The 20,002-nt window shown below is 36.9% G+C and overlaps 1 protein-coding gene across 4 annotated transcripts in view; it reads left to right on the top strand.

Moving 5' to 3' along the window:
* Positions 1-1,750: 1,750 nt before the first annotated feature.
* Positions 1,751-20,002, top strand: part of fli1rs (Fli-1 proto-oncogene, ETS transcription factor-related sequence) — a 28,376-nt gene continuing 10,124 nt past the window's right edge. For 3 of the 4 annotated variants that reach the window (XM_055013975.1, XM_023284581.3, XM_023284583.3), the window contains exons 1-3: positions 1,751-1,907; positions 11,862-12,067; positions 15,966-16,132. In XM_055013975.1, coding sequence (XP_054869950.1) covers positions 1,890-1,907; positions 11,862-12,067; positions 15,966-16,132 — 391 coding nt within the window. In that variant the 5' untranslated portion in view covers positions 1,751-1,889. Of the gene's footprint in view, positions 1,908-2,093; positions 2,402-11,861; positions 12,068-15,965; positions 16,133-20,002 lie in introns of those variants that run through there. The other variant, XM_055013976.1, reaches the window with a different exon arrangement.

Here is a 20,002-nt window from a genome sequence, read left to right on the forward strand (position 1 = left end):
ATATGTGTTGTATTTTAGAAGCTTGTTTATTTTTTTTAACCCTTTGTGCAACATTTGCATCTTTAGAAACAGCTGTCAGATAAATGTAGAGGAGCAGAAAGTAGAATATTTCACTGAAGTTTAGAAGAGGGAAAGGATACATTAGTAGAAACTGGAAATAGTCAAAGTACAAGTATCTCCAAACTGTACTTGAGTAAATGTACTCAGTTACTTTCCACCACTTGATGTTTATCTGTCCAATCAGGAGTTTTCCAGCCTCCCTGGAGAATAAAATGAACCAAAACTTCAATAATCAACTAATTTTATACTTGGTTCATCTGTTTGAGTGGTTTTTTTCCCCAAAAGTCTGAATGATTTGATTTTAGCTTCTTATATTCTTAATATTTTCTATTTCCTTGCCTCGTCCACCAGTAATGTGACATTTCTAGTATTTTTTGAGTCCAACAATTAATTGAATAATGGAGAAAATAATCGACAATAAAATTGTTAGTCGCAGTCTTATTTTGAATTGACTCCCAGGCTGTTCTGAATGTTTTTTAGTCTGAACACCCTAAAAAGGAACATTAAAAAGTTATTATTCCATGCAGTAGAGTAGTGCCTGTTCACACGTCCATACTCGTGTCTCTACACAGTTTTGCATTTTGTTTCACAAAAATCTTTCTCAAACAAGTAGCTCAAAATCATTTCCACAGATACTTCTTCTGAACGCATTTGTACAAAATGCTATGAACTTGTATTTAAAGTTTACACTCAAGGACTCCAAATATGATTCATGAGAGATGAAAGGAGGACAGTTTTCACACAAAACTCTGCTTTCAGCTTTTCTAACCTTTGATTTTTGCTGAGATATTGGATTACTGGAACATTTATGGACACAAAATAGATCTAGAGGGCGAAAAAACTAACACTGCTGTTTGTAAGAAGCCACAAAGGTTGGAAACCATTTTATTAGATGTCTGTGGTGTCTGGCTCTTCAGGTGTGTATACTCGAGATTTTTTGCATTTTTTTGAACAAACATTTCTATAGCAGCTCAAAAGGCATTTCAACAGATGCTGTGGTTTTATGCACAGCATTGTTATGCGTTGTTACAAAATGCAAAGAAGCTTATTTTTCAAGTTTTTCCACTGTTGTTTATACAAGATTATGCACATGATTATTGCACATCTGAAATGTGATTCTGGCTACACACTTGTTTTTGTAAAGAGTCGTCTTATGACATATATAGGTCTGCCTGTTTAAAATGCTTATTCTAGTGTCAAAAGGCCCAGAGTCTGAGTCTGTAGATGCTTCAAATCTATTTTATGCAAATTATTTTTAGGCATTTTTACAAAACGCTAAGAATCTTATTGTTTAACTTTATATACATGGATAGTAGATAAAAAGTAAAGTAGTGATCCGCAAATTTAGATTTTGCTGAGGTATTGGATCATTTTATGAAAAGTTTAGAGGGAAAATTACTATTTCACAAGCCTACTAACTACTCAGACATCTGAGAGGTACAAAGGCTGATTTTACAAAGACTTTTTTAAACAAACATTTCTTCAGACGCTGCGTTTTTACGCACACGATTTTTACTCGAAATCACGTTTTTCAGCTCCATCTGCTCTGACTTGTTGTGAACCTAACGGAGCTCTGCTGAGCAGGAGGTGCTGGTTTCATGAGTGACTTCACTTCCCAATTTAGAGGGCGAGAGAGAGAGAGAGAGCGCGAGAGAGGGGGGGGGGAGAGAAAAAATTGTCATCCGGTTATGGTCTGTGCGCAAAAAAAACTGCAATGGTTTGTGCCATAGAGCCAATGCAGCCGTGCATGAATTGAAGTGAGGTTAGAGGCTAAATTAGCAGTTAGATTCCCAAAGCGACTAAATGACAGAGAGCGCGAGGCTGCTGCGATGGACTGTACGATAAAGGTAAGTGTCTGGTTTGTTTTTGACGCCGCCGGTGGAGCTGACAGGCGGCCACCCACACCAGAGTCTGCGGAGTGAGAGAGGCGAGGCGGTGATGCGAGCTCCCCACTCTTTCCTTCTTGTACAAAATTTCCTCTTCCTTCCCGTTCGTGGTTGTATGTCGGCTCTATAATAACACAACTAACCACTACATCTTTACACTCAGATAAAAATTGGTGGCCGGTTAAAAGCTGCGCGTAAAAGCGCATTTCCAAACGTTTTGAGCTGTTTTTTTTTCTCCTTCCACCTAATTGCTGCGTTCAGTCGTCCCGCACAATCCACGGAACCGCAAACAAAAATAAGGCACGAAGAGTGAAACTGCTGCACATTTCAGCGAGCTGAAAAACCGTTTGTTTCTTTAAGGAAGAGTCAGTTAACGCAGGGATGCAGCGCTTCAGGGCAGGTGTCCCTGAAGGCGCCGCGGATCAAACCGGAGCAGGAGGACCTTCAGATGACGGGTATTTCACATTTCACACAGTTTACAGCTTCACCTGCCGATGTTCTCCCGACCAACACAGACCTGCTTTAGTCTCCGCATGTGATCAGCGGCCTCCGGGCTTCATGTGTGAGAAAACTTTTAACGAAATTTACACTGAAAACGGATCGTTGCGCAACGATTGCAGAAAGCAAACATTTTAATTCGATCGTTCACATAAGTTCACACGTTTATCGTTTTGTTATCATAACGAACCTGTATGCAACACTGGGCCTGTAGGCTTTAATAAGTAAAATAGAATTCTGCAATAGAATCTTTTTTATGCAGCTTTTTCGTGAAAACATCTCAAATTCGACGCAAAAAAATAACCTTGACGTTCTAAATGCGTTTAAAAAGCGGATTTTAAAAACGGGTTTCTTGGTGTTTATTTTAACCAGACTTCTGTCTTATTCGGCCTTTTGCAAAACTAGAAGAAAATCCATTTGGAGAAGGAGGCTGAGCGGATTGAGGAACCAATAATTCACTAATTTCTTGCCAACAAACATTTCTGCTGAGGCATTTTGGAGGCCAAATATTGTTTATGATTTTCATTCGAACGTGAAAATGAGGCCAATTAAAGGACCAGAGCAGAAAACAAAACTTGAATTACAGCAGATTTCATGTTCTGAACGCTGCTGTATTTGGGATTCCTAATATCCAGAATCTCTTGTTCTCTGTCGCTGCAGATTGTGTTTGAGGTTATTTTAGGAATAATTTATAGCTGCAAACGGGAGCACTCGTCAGGTGTCGTTATCTGAACTCAGCAGGCTTCCTGTCTCAGACCTCAGACTTTCCGCACACATTTCCTCCCTGGACGAGAAAAAAAAGTAGAAAAGGCAGCAGAGGGTCGCCAGGGAGAAACGCAGTGGACAAACTGAGGCTCTGCATTGTTTGAAGCCGCTCCTACAGGCCGAGGGGAGCAGGAGAGCAGCCGGGGCCCTGCGGGGCCCTGCGGGGCCCTGCGGGGCCCTGCGGGGAGCTGCGTGCTGCTGCCGGGCGCCGAGCTGTGAAAACCGCATCGTTGTTTGTGCAGCAGAAAGTGCAGCTGCTCAGGCCTTTGCAAAATCAGCTTGCATTAAACTTTTACTTCTCCTTTCTGCCACTTGCCTCAGACACGAAGAGCACAAGGAGCTTTGCACAACTCGATCTGTGGCCTGTTTCTGCAGAGACATTAATCAGGATTTAAGTTGAGCTAAAAAAAACTTCTATAACGTTCCATACTCTAACGATTAAAAGCCACAATTTATGATAGGAATCCTGAGGGAAGTGTGCTGCTGTTAACAGTCAGAATCAGCCACTAAAGTTTAATTCCACATCAAGTCTCCATCAGTCCAGTTTATTTATTTTTACATGAAGTCTAAGTGCTTTTTGGAATGATTCTCACTGAGCTTTCTGGTTTGGTTCAGTCCATTTCAGTGGATTTGTTCTATTAAATCATGGTTACATTTAAACTAGTATTCTACTATCAGTTAAGATGTGAAAATTACTGCTCTTATAGTGTTGAACCACTGGTATCTGAGTATATATCAAGAAAACAAGGAAAGAATCAGATTTTACATTTTAGATTTATGATGGAAAGATTGGAAACTTCAAGTTAAGTTTCCTTAAAATGAAGCTGCAGTAATGACAACTGTTCATTTGACAGGAATCAAATGATTTAAATACATCTAACTTCTAAGTTCCAGTATAATTACTTGGATAAACCTTATTTAATTGTGTTCCCAATTGTAGCAAATTTAAATTTAAACTGCTCCAACAATTCTCTGTCTTTATTTTAGTGTACTACATCTTTAACTCTGCTTTTTTAGCTGACAGAAAACGAAGAGGTGATGATCTGCTGCCTGAAAGTTTGCCGCAAAATGACTAAATATAAAAGTGATGTTCGATGTAAATCATGTAACTGGTTCGTGCAGGGACGTATGTTGTTAACCACATCCGTGGTTCCAGCTTAGGGCAGTGCTCTCTACCTCTGCGTTAAAAACACAATGTTGTCTTGCTGCTTGCTGTGGCAACCAGAATCCATTTTTATCTCACTCACTGTTTTCAAAAAACACTCTTCAGAGAACAGAGATGTGCACATTTTCATGTTAATTCACAAGAAAAAAAGCAAATATTGGATTAAAAATCTCAAAAACGAAGATTTTTGTGTAGCAGAATTATTTTCTGCTTTCCTCAGCAACCCACTATAGTAGATCTATATACCTGTCAGCTTTTAAGCAATAAAAGCCAAACATTTGTTCCCTCTATCCAGTAATTTAAGCAACCTTTTTCCCCCCACTTCGTTAAATGCACGGTTGCAAGGTTTAAAAATCTATTTACTGATTTACATAAACCCTTTAAGTTGCAAACATTATTTTGATGGGTTGAGTTTACGTAATAATGCTGTATAAACTTACTATTGTGTGTAATTTAAATTCAAATTTCTGCATTAGTTGAATTAAAACTAAACTGAAGTTGAATAAATTAGCTTGATAAATTCTTCTTTGACCTTGACTTCAGGATTTCAAGTTTCCTCCTTGATCTTAATAAACCTGAACAATCTCAGATAATTTCCGACCTTTTATTCAAAAGTCATTCAGAGGAAAAGTTAATCCCCCAAACTCAGTGTTGGTTGAACAAAATTTCATTAGAAGTTTTCAGAACTCAAAAAGATTGACGCAAACTGTTGCATTAATTTTCTACGCTGAGCTCAAATATTATTGTTTAGTTGTAGTTGCAGTTTGGATTTTGTTTTTCAGTGGCATTTACAGACATATTTTCAGGCTTTCAGACCAAATGTTTAACTGAGGACACATGAGTTAATAACAACAAAGATTCTGTTTACTGGATGTGGTTCCCAAAGTCAACTCCAGATAAACAAATCCAAGAAAATACAGATTATTATTATTTCAGTTTCCCTCTAAACTTTCACCATGGATGAAGAATAGTCTAACAGTAAAAAAAAATGCTTTAGCTTGCATTAAAATTGAGAGTATTTAGGTTTTAAAACAGCTCCAACACCCTCAATGTCTACTTCATAACATGACTTTTCCTAATGTTAAGGGATTCTGGTTGCAATGTAATATATATAAAAAATCATGTGAAGTATACTTGACTGAAAAGCTTTCTTTCAGCATCAAAACAATTCTACTGCTGCTTCTGTTAATTTAAATGAACTCATTAAAATAATTAAATTATTTAAATTAGCATTTTCACATGATTAACTGCATTTCTTGTAGCATTTAGCAACTTTGTTGGATCAACTTAATGTACCTGTGTTGAGTCAACATAATTCATTTGGGTTGACAACTGATTTCAACTTGATTTATTCAGGTTGGGTCAAATAACTTTACAATATTGAAAAGTACATTAGTAAATCAAGCTGGTCCAACAAAATTGCCTAATGCTAAAAGAAAGCTACTAAATTACATGAAGATATTTACCATGATTTAATCCTTAAATTAAATAATTATTAAAATAAATAAAATGAGTGCAGAATACTGTGACATTCAAAAGCTGTGAAAATGTTAAAATAAAAGAATTAGATAGAAAATAATTCTATATTTAGCTGACTTAAATACAGTACACAAATACAATTTTTGGCCACACACTGTAGAACTAACTCACTGTGTGTAAAAATAAAAATTTTTGATGATTTTTAAAAACAGTTTTGACCTTTTTGTTGAACAGTGAACATGTTAAAAAAAAACATTTATTTATATTATTTGACTAGATATTATCTGTAATTTAACACAGCAGGAAAATCTGCAAAATAACAGCTAAAAATGTACTAAAGCATCTATTTTTTCTTTTTAATAACAGTAAATATTTGTAGGACAGTTACTTCTTTGCCGCTTTAAATACAATAAAAAAAAGTGTAAATTTACAGTGAAAGCAGAAACAGTTTTGGGATGTTTTTTGAGGGTGAACATGTAAATACTTTCCCCACTGCTGTGATTATACAAGTTACTAACAGTAATTTAACAAAACAAAGAAAATCTGTCAAATTAAAATTGCTTAGAAGTTTACAAGTGAAAGCTTTTAAAAATGTGTTGATTGGCTCAGTTTATCTCAACATGAACGACACTAGTAAATTTTAGCAGTTGAATATCATAATACAACATGATTGTATCTTTATGAAATTGTTGCACTAAAATGTAAATGTAAAAGACAGCTAATTTCTCTTTAGTGCACCAAAACTGATACTAAAGTGAGTCTTAGGTTACACTATAAAGGAATGCAAGTCAGACATTGCTGAATGTGGTTAAACTGTGAATCTAAAATGCTACTTTATGAAGCAGTTTGCACATCCGCATCATGAGCATTCTGAGCTGCCGGTTTGGGCAAGACTGCATGATGCAACCTGCAAAGCCGACGACTGAAAGACGTGTCAAAAGTTTCCATGCAGGACTTTGCGTTCGCGCCCCCACAGAAAGTGAAAAGTGTTTACTATCAACGTGAGCTCAACAGGAGTGAATTGTAGGACATTGAGGCTTCAACGAGGCCGTGTTTTTAAAAAGCTGTTGTGTGTCACTGAGCAACAGGCTGAAACACACTGGGGCGGAAGTCAGTTGTGGCATTAGCGGTCAGGCCACATTATATTTGTATCAGCATGCAGAGGAGGCATAGAGAGCGAGAGAGCAGACAAAGAAAGAGCGGGAGTTTGTGCAGGAGCTTCGCTGAACCCGCTGAGCTGAAGAGTGGATGTGCAGCAGCAAAGTCACGATGATATCAGTTTAGGAGTTGAGCACCAAAACAACAAGCTCAACCGCAATGTTTTGCTGCTCCCTGTCCTGCGTTCTCGTGAGGGTTTGCTGTCGTGTTTTATCCCGACTGTTTCACTTCTGCACAAAGTAAAAAAGGCTTCTGCACAGTGCGAGAGGACGACGTGAGAAAAACAAAGCAATCAGCTGAAGAGGAAAAGGGAAAGAAAGGCTGAGCGGGACAACGTGCAGTCCTGATAATCAGCACTAATCAGCTTTAACTGGGCATGCAACGTCAGACATCCATCTTCTAAAAATATACCTCAGTTCATCCCTTCGGTTACAACTGAACGTTTTAGGTTTCCACTCATTTACATGTCACATTTAAGGGGGAACTCCCCTGATTTGTGTTTACAGGTCTTAGAAAGAAGTTAAAATGTGAATAATCTGTTTTTTGACTCCATGAAGGCTGATAAATTACACAAGTTTCTGGCGTGTCATTTTCAAGGCCGCCCCGCCCTAAAATATACACCGCTTTATCGTCTATTATCCTTTAAATATGACGATAATTTATCAGAGAAACACCATGCTGTATTGAAGGAGACTTTACACTAGCAACTGAGACTAAAAACTCACTAGAATAATATTTACTGAGTTAACAAACCAAGTAAGAAATAGGCTCATTTTCTGTTTCTGTTTATGCCACTTGAGGAGTCGCCCCCCTGCTGGCTGTTAGAGAGAATGCAGGTGTAAGGCACTTTTGCGTCAACTTCATTTATATTTTACTCTAAATATGAACAAGTGTGTAGTGGCTACATTGTTCCACAGTGCAAAAATGTATCAGTTGCACAACAAGGGCTGTAAAATTGTGAGCAGCGTCGGTTTCTTGGCGTGGTTAGGTTTAGGAAAACATCACGGTTTGGTTCAGAGTACATAAGTGGTGATGCTGAACACAAAGTTCCTTTTGTCCCAAGAAAAGCCTGTAAAACATCAGTACTCCACAATTTTACAGTCTCATTGTGAAAATAAGCCATGCAGTTTAAAAATTAAACACCATGTTGTAATGAGGGAGACTAAAAACCAGCGATTAAGACTATAAATTCATTTCAGGAAAACATTCACTGAGGTAGGAGCTCAAGTGAGGAGCAGGAACTTTCTCATCCATATGGCAGATTTTTTTATTTTTTAACCAGAGTAGCTGCCCCCTGCTGGCTGTTACAAGGAATGCAGGGTTAAGGTGCTTCCGCTTTGACTTTACTTAAATTTTAATTCTATTTTAATATGAGGGCAGTTTTAAGTCACATCACAATGCATTATAGGTATGTTACTTTCATTCTGACTTTCTCCATTGAGCGTTGGGTAGCTCCACAAAAGAAGCTTCTAAAAAATGTAAAAGTCTCAAAATTTTACAGCCTTTTTCATTGAAATGTTTTGCAATGTAGAGATTACATTATCTCTACCGATCTGAGACGCTAAACTAGTAATTGAGACGATAAACTCATGAGGAAAATGCTTACTGTGCCAACACATCGAGTGAGAAGTAGGATTACTTTCTCTTAGGTTTCCATACGATCTTTTTTTTGTTTTTTTATGACCAGAGTCTTCGCCCCCAGCTGGCTGCTGGAAAGAACGCAGGTTTCAGGCTTCACCTTTCACACCCAAAGGCCATGTTGATCTTTTATATACAGTGTATTGGCAGTACCATCTGAAAAACACACAGACCTCTCACAGAAGCCGAATTGCATCGTGGGTAATGTAGGCGGTTTTCACAAGTAGGAAAAAAAAGCACTGAATTTTAAACGATCTCTAGTTCTGCAGCTTCAGGTTTGACTCTTATGTTTAAACAGTTCACGCACAACTAAATATTTGGATTATTAACCCACTGTGTAATTCTTGTGTCTTTAAATCTTGAGCCCCATGAATGAGACATCACTAGTTTGTGAAATAAAATGAAGCTTTATTTAAACTACTTGGCTGTGTTCGCTTAAACAAAAAGGGCGTCTCTGAAATCCCAAACACTGCTGACTTCTCCATCAGTTCGTCTGCAACGTTGAGGAAATGCCAAACTGTGTGCCATGCATTAAGACGTGGAGGCAACAACTGAGCTAAAAAAAAAAAAAAAAAAAACACACACAGTGGCCAAAAGAAAACAACAATGCAATGGCGGCACTTCAATCAAGGCAGCGCTCCTCTTTCTGTCCAGCGAACCCGAACCCCCCCCCTTGTTTTCCAGCTTTAAAGTGACCCACATTTTCACAGCGTGCCCCCCTCCTCCACCATTTCCTCTCCCTTGGCCTGTGCCAAAAGGTTCCTGTGCACATGGCGGCCAGGTTTCCTGTAGGCCACTGAAAAAGCCCGGCACTGACGTACGAGGCCCGAAGACAATGCTCGGCTCCTCTAAACAAACACGCACTTGCACCCACTTAGGCTGCAGCGGTCGCATCGCATCGACGCACTTAAGTCGAGCAGCAGACTGAACAACAGGCCCGGTGTTTGCCCTCCCGAGTGCGTGGGATGAAAAGTGGCATCTTGAGGTAGTTTTGAGGCCTCATTGTAGGTGTTCAACACAGGAAGACAGACTTAAATCTCAATTAGACTCCACCTTCGGCTGACAACCCTCTCTCCCCCTGCAACCCCGATCCTAACGACTAAATAGAACTGTGGTTAAGGCTGCTGATGCGCTTTCAGATTAGGCCGCCTCCTGGCTGCCTTCACACCATTTCTGAACAGTTTATTTTTCACTTCGCTCCTCAGTGTTTCTCGTAGTGGTTTCATCACCTCCCATAGCTTTAGTTGTTGACATGAAATGAACATTTTACGCTGTAATCGGGTTACTCTTTTTACTTTAGCAGTTTTTTCTGTGTAGCAGCAAAAGACAAACTTCCAGCTCTGAAAATGTTCAGTTGAAGTACCTCTGAGCAGGATGAAGATAGAAGCAGTCAGGTTATGGTGAAAGCTTTCATGTAGGTTTACATACTGCGGCATTTTTTGAACTTTTACAGTTACATGTATTCCACAAGCCACTTTATGCTGATGTCACTTATAGTGTAATAATACTGTATTCATTTTTCATTCTTGTATATATTGTACATATTATAATTATTATCATTACTATACATATGGTTAGTGCTGCTCTGAAAGATGTTTGCTCCTGTAACACTGGAAATTTCCCGACGTGGGGAGTAATAAAGGATTATCGTATCTCAAGTACAAGACACAAATTCTTGAGTTTTTGGCTCTGCAAATTGTTCTATTGATTCACAGGTGACTTCTATACAGAACAGATGCAGATTAGTCCCTCACTGTGAAATTTTGGGGGCCATATTTCCAATTTGTGAGTGAGATTAAGAAATGCTAATGTCTTCATTTAAAAGTTGACATGAAGCCACCACTCTTCTCTCTGCCTCAGAGCACCATCGTTGTCCAAAAACTACTGAAACCTCACTCACACTTCATTTAGACGCTGTAATATCGATAAATACACCTTTATCTAACTTTTAATCCACCTTATTTTCTCCTGTTTGAGTAGCTAAAAAGCTCCCAGCTGCTCACTAAAAATGATTTGGTTTTTTAAGCCTCAAAATTTCGAGCAGTTTCTGGGCGTTTCTTTGCTTCTGTCACATTTTTCCTCACTGTGGGCTCATTTTAAACTGCAATATAAAGTCTTGCACCTCTGTGGACACACTTCATCAAATCATAAAGAAGAAAACAACTAAAGTTGAATTTTTTTAAGCATTTAATTTGCAAAAAATGAAAAAAAAATCCACTTTTGAACATTTTCCAAGTTTCCACAATAAAAATAGTGCTTCTACACACTAGATATTTAACTATTTGCATGTTTGCAGCGTTTACAAACTGTATCACTCTACTCTGCATGTCAACAGTAGAACGATGTTTCACCATGCTGAATGTATCCAACAGTTGCTCCTCTGTTCACTGTTTTTGAGCCGTGCTGTATTCATTGCGCTGGTCCCGTTTAAAAGTTTAATTTGGTAAATGTCTGCAGGAGACATTCACGGTAAAGTGATTTTGCTGAAATATCCAGATTTTTAAGCTCTCGGTGCATTTAAGGACACACCCCAAGATGAAAATCTGACGATTCTTTCTGTCTTTACAGTTCAGGCTCTGATCAACTGTCATTTTGGTGAAGAGATCATGCCCTCAGAGGGTTAACAGGAAAGACCTATATTAACCTTTCTCTCTTTTTCTGAGTGAGCAGAGTTCAGTCATCTGAATTTACCATCATTTAAATAAGGACAGTCCTGATGAAGCAGATCACCTGATTTTGTAGGCATGAACTCCTAATAAATACTAATTACAGATGGTTTTTTTTCCAAGCTTAATATGACAGGTGCTTATTTAGTTATGAACGTTAAAAAATTAAGGTGTCTTTCAAACCTGCTGCCTGGTTTTTGGGTTCAGAGGATGAAATTTATACATTTAGGACTCATTTTTAACATTTTACATCCTCAGTAGAAACAAATGAGCAGTAAATTTTTATTGGTTTTTAATGTTCTTGATGTTACCTCCTTAAAAATTGTACTGAATTTGCTGCCATTTTTCTTCTCCACCAAGACTGAAGAAGTAGTCCGACTCATTATTGTTTAAAGACTGTAGTGTTGCTGTTAACATCACTGACAGCCACTGAGCTTTAACTCGTGCTTCTGTTTGGGTGGAATAAACTGAGTGTGCCTTTGAAAAAAGACAGTTTACGCAGATTGTGACTGGCAAACGCTGACCGCTGTGGCTCTGTTTGGACAGGAAGCTCTGTCCGTGGTGAGCGAGGACCAGCCCATATTCGAGCCGCCCTACACCGCTGCCCCGGTCATGCACGTCAAGGTGGAGATGATGTCACCTGGCGGGTACAGCCAGACCTCCAGACAGAGTCCAGAGCCCACCGAGCCGGAGTGGGTGGGCTCGGCGGCACAAAACGCCGGGAAGAGAGGCGAACACGTCAACGGGACCAGGTGAGTCACAGGTTCCCACATTATCTGACTGTAGCTGTGTCCATGTCGACACTCCGGGTTTTTCCCAGATCATTCAAATATTTGTTTACTGTTCTCCAATAAAATGTTTCCATGGTTGTTTATTCCCAACACACTGTAAAAAAAAAAATTTCTTTTTCACATCAGCTTTTCAATAGATGAAAATTTTCAATTCAATTCACTGTTATTCTACAAGTTTACCCTATTTTACTTAATCACAGATAACTAGTTACACAAAGCGACTTAATTTACAAAAATAAAACAACTAAGGCTATTATTATTGTTGAAAAATCTAAATATTTACAAATATTAATTTGCTCATTAAGTATTTTTGACCATACAATTTTAAATGTATCTGAATTTGCTAAAAATATTCATTATCTCACAGATATTTGCGCTTTTTAAAAGAAAAAATATGTATATTATTGGACAGAATAATATTTTTAACCCCCCCCCTTTTTTTTTACAGATTTTAAATTACAAATGTCTAGTGAATTCAAAGAAAAATAATTAATTAAAAATAATTATTGATTAATTTATTTAATTATTTAATTTCATTTGTAAGAAAATAAGCCAAAACTGTTGATAACATCCACAGTAAAAGTCTGCATTTTTACAAAAAGTAATACATTCTCTTATGTAACCCTAATGTCACACTATTTTTACTGTATTCAGCAAAAAAAAACCTTTCAGACAATTGCAGATTTGCTATTTGACTAAATATTTAAATATCCAAAACTGTTATTTTACAGATTTTCTCAATTTTGTTAAATTACACATATCAAGTAAAATAACAAAAAATATTAAATTACATATTGAAAGTCAATAAAAACCTGTATTTTCACAAATGGCAATTTATTTTATTTACAACATTTGCACAAATTATACTTCCATTGTAATTAAATCTGCAAAAATATGATTTAACAGAATCTGGCTGTTATCTTCCCTTTCTTTTGGAAATTTTTTGAATGTTACTGGATACGCTTGTCAGACAAACATTCAAGATTAAACCTATGGCTCTCAACATTTCCGGCTTGTAAACTCTTCACAGAAATTAAACTGCTGCACTGTAAACTGGAATAAACTGAAATATTCTGGCAGTTGGGGGAGAAAATAAGAAAAATAACCACCTAAAAATACAGTACTTTTCCATTAATAAAATACGATTTCAATCCTCAGTGTTATGTTATCACATATCATGCCTTAATAAAGAATATTTATGTGTAAAAACGATGAAATTATTCATAAATATGGAAGATTGATGCTATAATACAAAAAAACAGGCGTAATATTGTAGAAAATTGCTATTATTAGTTGGGTTTTGGGATAAATCTTTATGTAAAAAATGTCAAAATACTGTTGTAAAACTAGTAATTAATATTGCAAGAATCAACTGGTAATTTCAAATCATGTCAGGCATTACATGAGTTTTTGCACAAAACTTTCAATGAAAATCTTGATATTTAGCAGATCGCTAATGTTAACTAAGTATTTCCTTACTGTCAAACCCTGAGTAAGTAGCAGTCGACAGATATCTCAGATTTGACTGCGCTTCCTGTATTAGTGTTGTCCCATTTGGATACAGTCTCAGCATTTAAACATGGGTACTAGTCGTAGAAGTCATTAACCATTACAGAAATCTCTGTCATGGTGGCCCATCGCTGTAACGGTTTGTTCACTGAAGTTATTGTTAGTCCAGCTGGTACAGTACTCATCATCATTATATTCATCATTATATTTTGACAATTAACCAATGACTTGCAATTAAAACACTGATGAAAACACATTCACTGAACATTTTTGTTGTGAAGACGCTCTAATTATACAAGATATCGCTCACATCTTTGCAGAATTAAAGAACTATAACTGCTATTTCTGTTGCTTGTCAATAACAGCGTCAAATTTAACAAATGTATTTACAATATTAAACTTACATTTATTTGAAATTTGAATAGTTTCACCTATCAAATAAAAAGGAAACTAATTTAATTAAAAAATACAAGCTTTAGGGTTATTAAGGGTTATCGTTTGTTGATGTTTTTTTTTACAATAAGCATTAAATCCACAATCTGGTTTTATAACTTAATTATTTTCATGTATTTCAAAAACACAGAAAAAACATATTAAATAAAATGCCTCTCTGCCTGTACTCAGACCTGTCGTTATGGTAACGTTAACTTGTTGGGCCAGCTCAGAGATAAGGTGAAATAAACTTGTAATTGTAGTTTAACCTTGCAAGATGCAATAACTTACCACTAATCTAGATGTAAAAATAAGTATAGGCAGTGAAAACTATTTCAGTTTAGTGATGCATAAGGTTGAACGATGGAGTGCAATGCCATCTTTGTTTGGCCCCAAAGACAAACAAAGATGGCGTTGGGGCCCACAGAAAGTTCCTGTAGGTGTATGTATATGGAAGGATTCATATTTCTTACTAAATATACAGTGTTTGGTGAACATTTCATCAACTTTTGAGGCCTCTAACATCAGTAAATTCGAAAGACAATGTAGAAAATGACTTTGAATATGTCCAAAATGAATAAAAAATTGTCCAAAATAACTCAAAAACGTGTTCAAAATGACTCCAAATCTGTCCAAGATTACTTGAAACTTGCCCAAAATGTCAAAAATGGACTTAAATGTGTTTAAAATAGCTTAAACTTTTATACTAAATGACTTCAAATTTATTTGAAATAATAAGGTTCCTCTAAATGTATATATATGGATGTCTCCACATTTCCTGCTGAAGATAGTCTTTGGTCAACATTTTCCCAACTTTTAAGGCCTCTAACAAAAGTAGTATTTGTTGTGTGGTAAGTATAGCCAAGATAAAGTTCCAGTTTTAACTATTTTGACATGAAACTTGTTCAGAATGGCTGAAAGTGTTGTCTTAAATATCTTTAAATGTGTCCAGAATTACTAAAAATGGTTTGTAATAAAGAAATGTTCCAAAATGACAAACATTCTGTCCAAAATGACTTAAAACCATGTTCAAAATTACTCAAAATCTGTCCAAAATTACTTGAAACTTTTCCAAAATTTCAAAAATGCTGAAAGTAAACAAAAGTTCAAATGATTTTTAAAAATGTCCAAAATTACTTAAAATGTCAAATTTTGTCCTAAAATTGCTTTGAAATAACAAGAAGGTTCCTCTAAGTGTATATTCTTATCAACTTCTAAGGCCTCCCAGAAAAGTACAAGTTCTAGTTTTTACTATTTTGACTTGAGCCTTGTTCAAAATGGCTCAATGTTGTTTTAAATATCTTTAAACTTGTCCAGAATTACTAAAATGGTTAGTAATTACTAAAGAAATTTTTCAAAATTACTAAAAATTTGTCCAAAATGACTAAAAGCCTTTCCAGAATCACGAGAACTAATCCAAAATTACTCAAATTTGTGCGAATTGACAATAATAAATACTTACTGGCCCTTTGAAATAAAAAAAAAAAAAAGTGCTTTCATTTTAGGGGGGTTTTGGGTCCCAGAAAGTCCCTGTAAGTGTATATATTTATATGGATGTATCCATATTTCCTACAAAAATACAGTCTTCGGTCAAAATTTAAACAACTTCTAACATCAGTAAAATTTGATGTGGCAACTATGGAAGAAGGTTCCAGTTTTTTGACGAATTATTGGATTGGAAGCACAAAACTAGTGTGAATGAGGGTCTGTATGTTGTTAAATGTGCAAAGTTACAGGCTGCTTCTATGTTGAATTCATGCTGAATGTTACCAACACAGAAGGTTTGTGTTGCTGAATGCTGTCATACCGATACTGAACATGAAAAGTCAACAGAGAAACTGATGATAATTCAACACCACCACAGTAAATCTCTGAGGTTTTTGAGTCACTGAGCCCTCTTCTCCTCTGTCTGTTCCAGCCGGGAGTCTCCGGTGGACTGCAGCGTCACCAAGCGCTCCAGACACATGAGCAGCGACGGGGCCCCGCTGCCGTACCAGGCCTCGTACCCGGAGCCTCGGGTCAGCCCCCAGACCGCCACCCCGCCCAGCAGCGCCACCGAGGAGAAGAGGGTCATCGTTCCGGCAGGTGAGCTGAGTCACTCGCATGACCTCCGTCCTCACGGCCGATCACATGACGGTTTCCTAAGACACACGGCGGCTTGTGCAATAGCCGAATCAGAAATGGGCACGAACTTCTGTTTCTCACCAGCTACTGCTGCTGCTTAGTGCCACAGCCGAACAGCAGCAGGCTGCCTGGTTCCACGAGACGTCAGGGTTTAAAACGAACACGATTCACAGCATGAAGAGTAAACTTAGCACTCAGCAGGAACAGATGTGTGAGCAGGCGTGGACGTTTTCATTTTTGGTCACCCTGCTTCCCTTTTCAGCCCAGTAACGAAAAAAAAAAGACAACCAGCAGCTTCTCTTGCAGTCAAATTATTGACAATGTTTATCAGGCTTTGAAACTGACTTCTGTGAGCCCAAGTAGGCATGAAAATATGTTCTTTACCCTCTGGACTTTAAGCAGTTGTGGGGCATTTTTTTGCTCCTGTTACATTTCTTCCTCCTCACTCTGGGCTCATTTATCACTGCTGTATGAAGTCATGCTTCTCTATGGAAACAGAACAACCATGACTAGAAGTAGAAAGAACTGTCTTCTGTACTGTATGACACAGCTGGAGTGTCATAAATCATACAAAAAGGAAAAGTTGAATTTCATTAATTGTGCATTTTTATAAACTTTTTTTTTTAAATCCTGCAATCAACATGTCCAACATTTTTCCAAGTGTCCACAGGTGTTATGTTATTGGAGACTCCACATCTTAGATATTTACATTTTTATACTTGTCTCCATTCTGCTCTGTGGAAACACTGCCTGCAGTTCAACAGTAAATGTTTATGTTTTCTTTTTATATAATCTGGTGCAAATGGTTTATTTTTGGAAAACTTTTAAACTAGACGTGTAAACTTAAGTGATTCTGATGAGAAAAAAAAAATCAGAATTTTAAGGTTTTATATTTTTTTGGTTTTCCAACAGAACTGCACATCATGCATGAGTAGTTTAAGGATTATTGGGAAGTAGAAGATCCAGAATTCTTTTTGTTTTTAATGGTCCATGGCTCTGAAAAATGGTCTCATTTATGGAAATTTGACATTTTTCAGTGAGTTGAAGGATCAAACTGGAGATTTTACCCATTAAAAGAACGTACGCACAAGGCAAGTCATGTGTTTTTTAGGCACATTTCAGACAAAAACCATTGTGCGAAAGTGCTTTCCAGTATTTAAAAAAAAAAAAAAAAGTACAATAAAAAAAAAAAGATAATGACTTATTGACTTATGAATTAACCTAGCAAGTTTAAATACTGGAGTTACTGGAGTTTTATTTTTATATATATATATATATATATATATATATATATATATATATATATATATATATATATATAAAAAATAAAATAACTTTACCAGACTGTAATACATATGAGGCTGAGAATCTAGTGTTCTTAATCATGGAGAAAATACTGACCAACTCAGAGCTAAAACTATGACCCAACAAAGTATAAACATGAAAACCAACAAAACCAAGGCTTCCCTGAATTCCATATGAGCAACAAGTATTTTCTCCATGCAGTTGAGCTCCACTGTTGTTTGTTAAAAACAGTGTCACCATCCAGTTGCTGTAAATCCTCACTAAGCACTTAAATCCACAGCTGAAAATAGTCCCTGACCAATGCAATTTTTCCTGAGTAAAAACTAGAGAACCCAGCTCTTGGACAAAAACAAACAAATAAATGATGCCAGCCTTATCGCATAAAACATAAAAGATTAATATCCTTCAGCTGAATTAGAACAAAACAAGGATGTGTCACAGCTACAAAGACATTCAAGGTTAAACCTGACCAACAATTTGCACGTACAGATGAACTGATCACACATGCACAGTGGGTTTTTCCATTTTCCCAACAGATTTACGACATTCCTCTTCACTGTAAAGCTTCATACAATCTACTGTCCGTTCTCTTTCATCCTCATTATGAATCAGGGATCCACCCTTCCAAAAATACCCACAAACTCCACATTGTCCCTCTTTCACAGCCTCCAAACCGGCGTTATCCTCGGAGACTCATCAGACGAGCAGCGTGTTTGTGCGCAGACGATTTAATATTCACGTAAAAATCCAACCAGATTCATGAATGAGTCACCAGAGTTATTCAGCCCAATAATAGACGGATGTTACATCACAGCAGCACGAATTTGCTGAGAACAATCAGGACCTGAGGGTGTGGTCGCCTCCGTCCTACTTTACGGGCAGCTCACGGTCATAGTTTGCTGCTGGAAATGACACCTGATTTATTTTCTGCTCCAACCTAAAGCTGCCACTGACTAACAGTCTACACATGTCTGACTGTTTGGGGAAACTGCAGTAAAATAACTTTAACAACAAAAACAGGCATGAAAAACTATTCGACCACTAGAGTGCATCAAACGAAACTTTATTCACAATAATTACTGCAAATGAGCAGGGAGCAATCCACGAAACTTTCTCTGTATGTCTATGGGATCACTGTCTTTATTAATATTTGTTAACCGAAAATGCTGCATCATAAATCCAAAATGGTGGTTGGTGATTATATTTGTTCAAATTTTTAAGTCTACAAGAAACCTACAGGTCCAAAAACATTCTCTGATTAACTGTGGTGAAGGTATACAGGCTTCTGAATCTGAATAAATGCTCCACTGTGGTGGGAGTTCTGCATTAGTAGGTATATTCTACTTCTAAGGACCCTCTGTGACAGTTTAATTTAAAAAAGGTTCATATTTTGCGCTACTTATTGACCGAATACAAATAAAAAACTAAAGTGTAACAAATGTAAGTAGCGACCTAGCGAGGCTTCATGATGCTATCGATTTGTTAGAATTTAATTTTAACCTGTAAGCAGCAGCTTCCAAAAAAATGTATTGAATTTTACATCATTTGTATATTTTCTCATACTCACACTTAACAGATTTTCTAGATTCGTTATTATTATATTCTGCATATTTTTACAGATTTTTAGAGCATTCACATTGATTAACGAAGCAATTTATTCAGAAAAACATTGGCAAAACAGCGTTTTTTTTCTGGCTGCTGACTGTTTTCTGATTCACGGAGGGACGTAAAAGATAACTGAACTGCCTTCTGTAAAAACTTTTGGCTACGATATCTCAACAAAATCTGGAAGTTTGTGCAAATGTGCACAATTTTAACAAGATAATAACTTATTGGTGTATTTAAGCATAAAATTTGAAACACAAGAAATAATTGTTTTCATATAAGCCATCATCTGGGACAGTTTTATGGTGATTTACACCTATTCAAAATTATACCTGCAAATCGTTTTAAGAGTCACTCAGTATAATGGATGCAGAAAAAAACTGACAGTTTACTTGTTTGAGAACACTAAAAACTTCTTCATTCAGCTCTTTAATAATCAATGCATGATAGGGTCAGAGAGCACTGATAGAATCATTTGGTAAACCTTTAAAAAACAACAAAACCATGGTTTGTCATATGCTGATTACTGTGTTGAAAGAGTGGAGGTGTCTATACTCATATATGCTGGTGTAAATTTGTAATGTATAAGTAGAGTTTCTATGAGAAAACACAGAAAAGATATCAAATCTAAACTTCCTAAAATAATATGTAATGAAAAAGCCTTCTGTGTATGCACAGTTAAATACCTGGGCTGCTTTACAAAGCAGTTCTACCAACTCAACTACCAATTTCACAATCGGTATCAAAATCACAAGTATCTCTGAGTAGTTTCCGGTGTTATTCAGCACTTTCATGTCCAACAAACAAATAATGTTCAGTGAAGGGCTCTTCAGAGTGTTTCTGGATGAGTCTGCTCTATTCGAACAGCAGGAGCTTCTTTTCTTTCACTAAGGAAACCAACATAACAGCCTCTGTGACCAC

The sequence above is a fragment of the Amphiprion ocellaris genome, chromosome 9 (genome assembly GCF_022539595.1).
Source record: "Amphiprion ocellaris isolate individual 3 ecotype Okinawa chromosome 9, ASM2253959v1, whole genome shotgun sequence".
In the NCBI taxonomy this organism is placed as follows: domain Eukaryota; kingdom Metazoa; phylum Chordata; class Actinopteri; family Pomacentridae; genus Amphiprion; species Amphiprion ocellaris.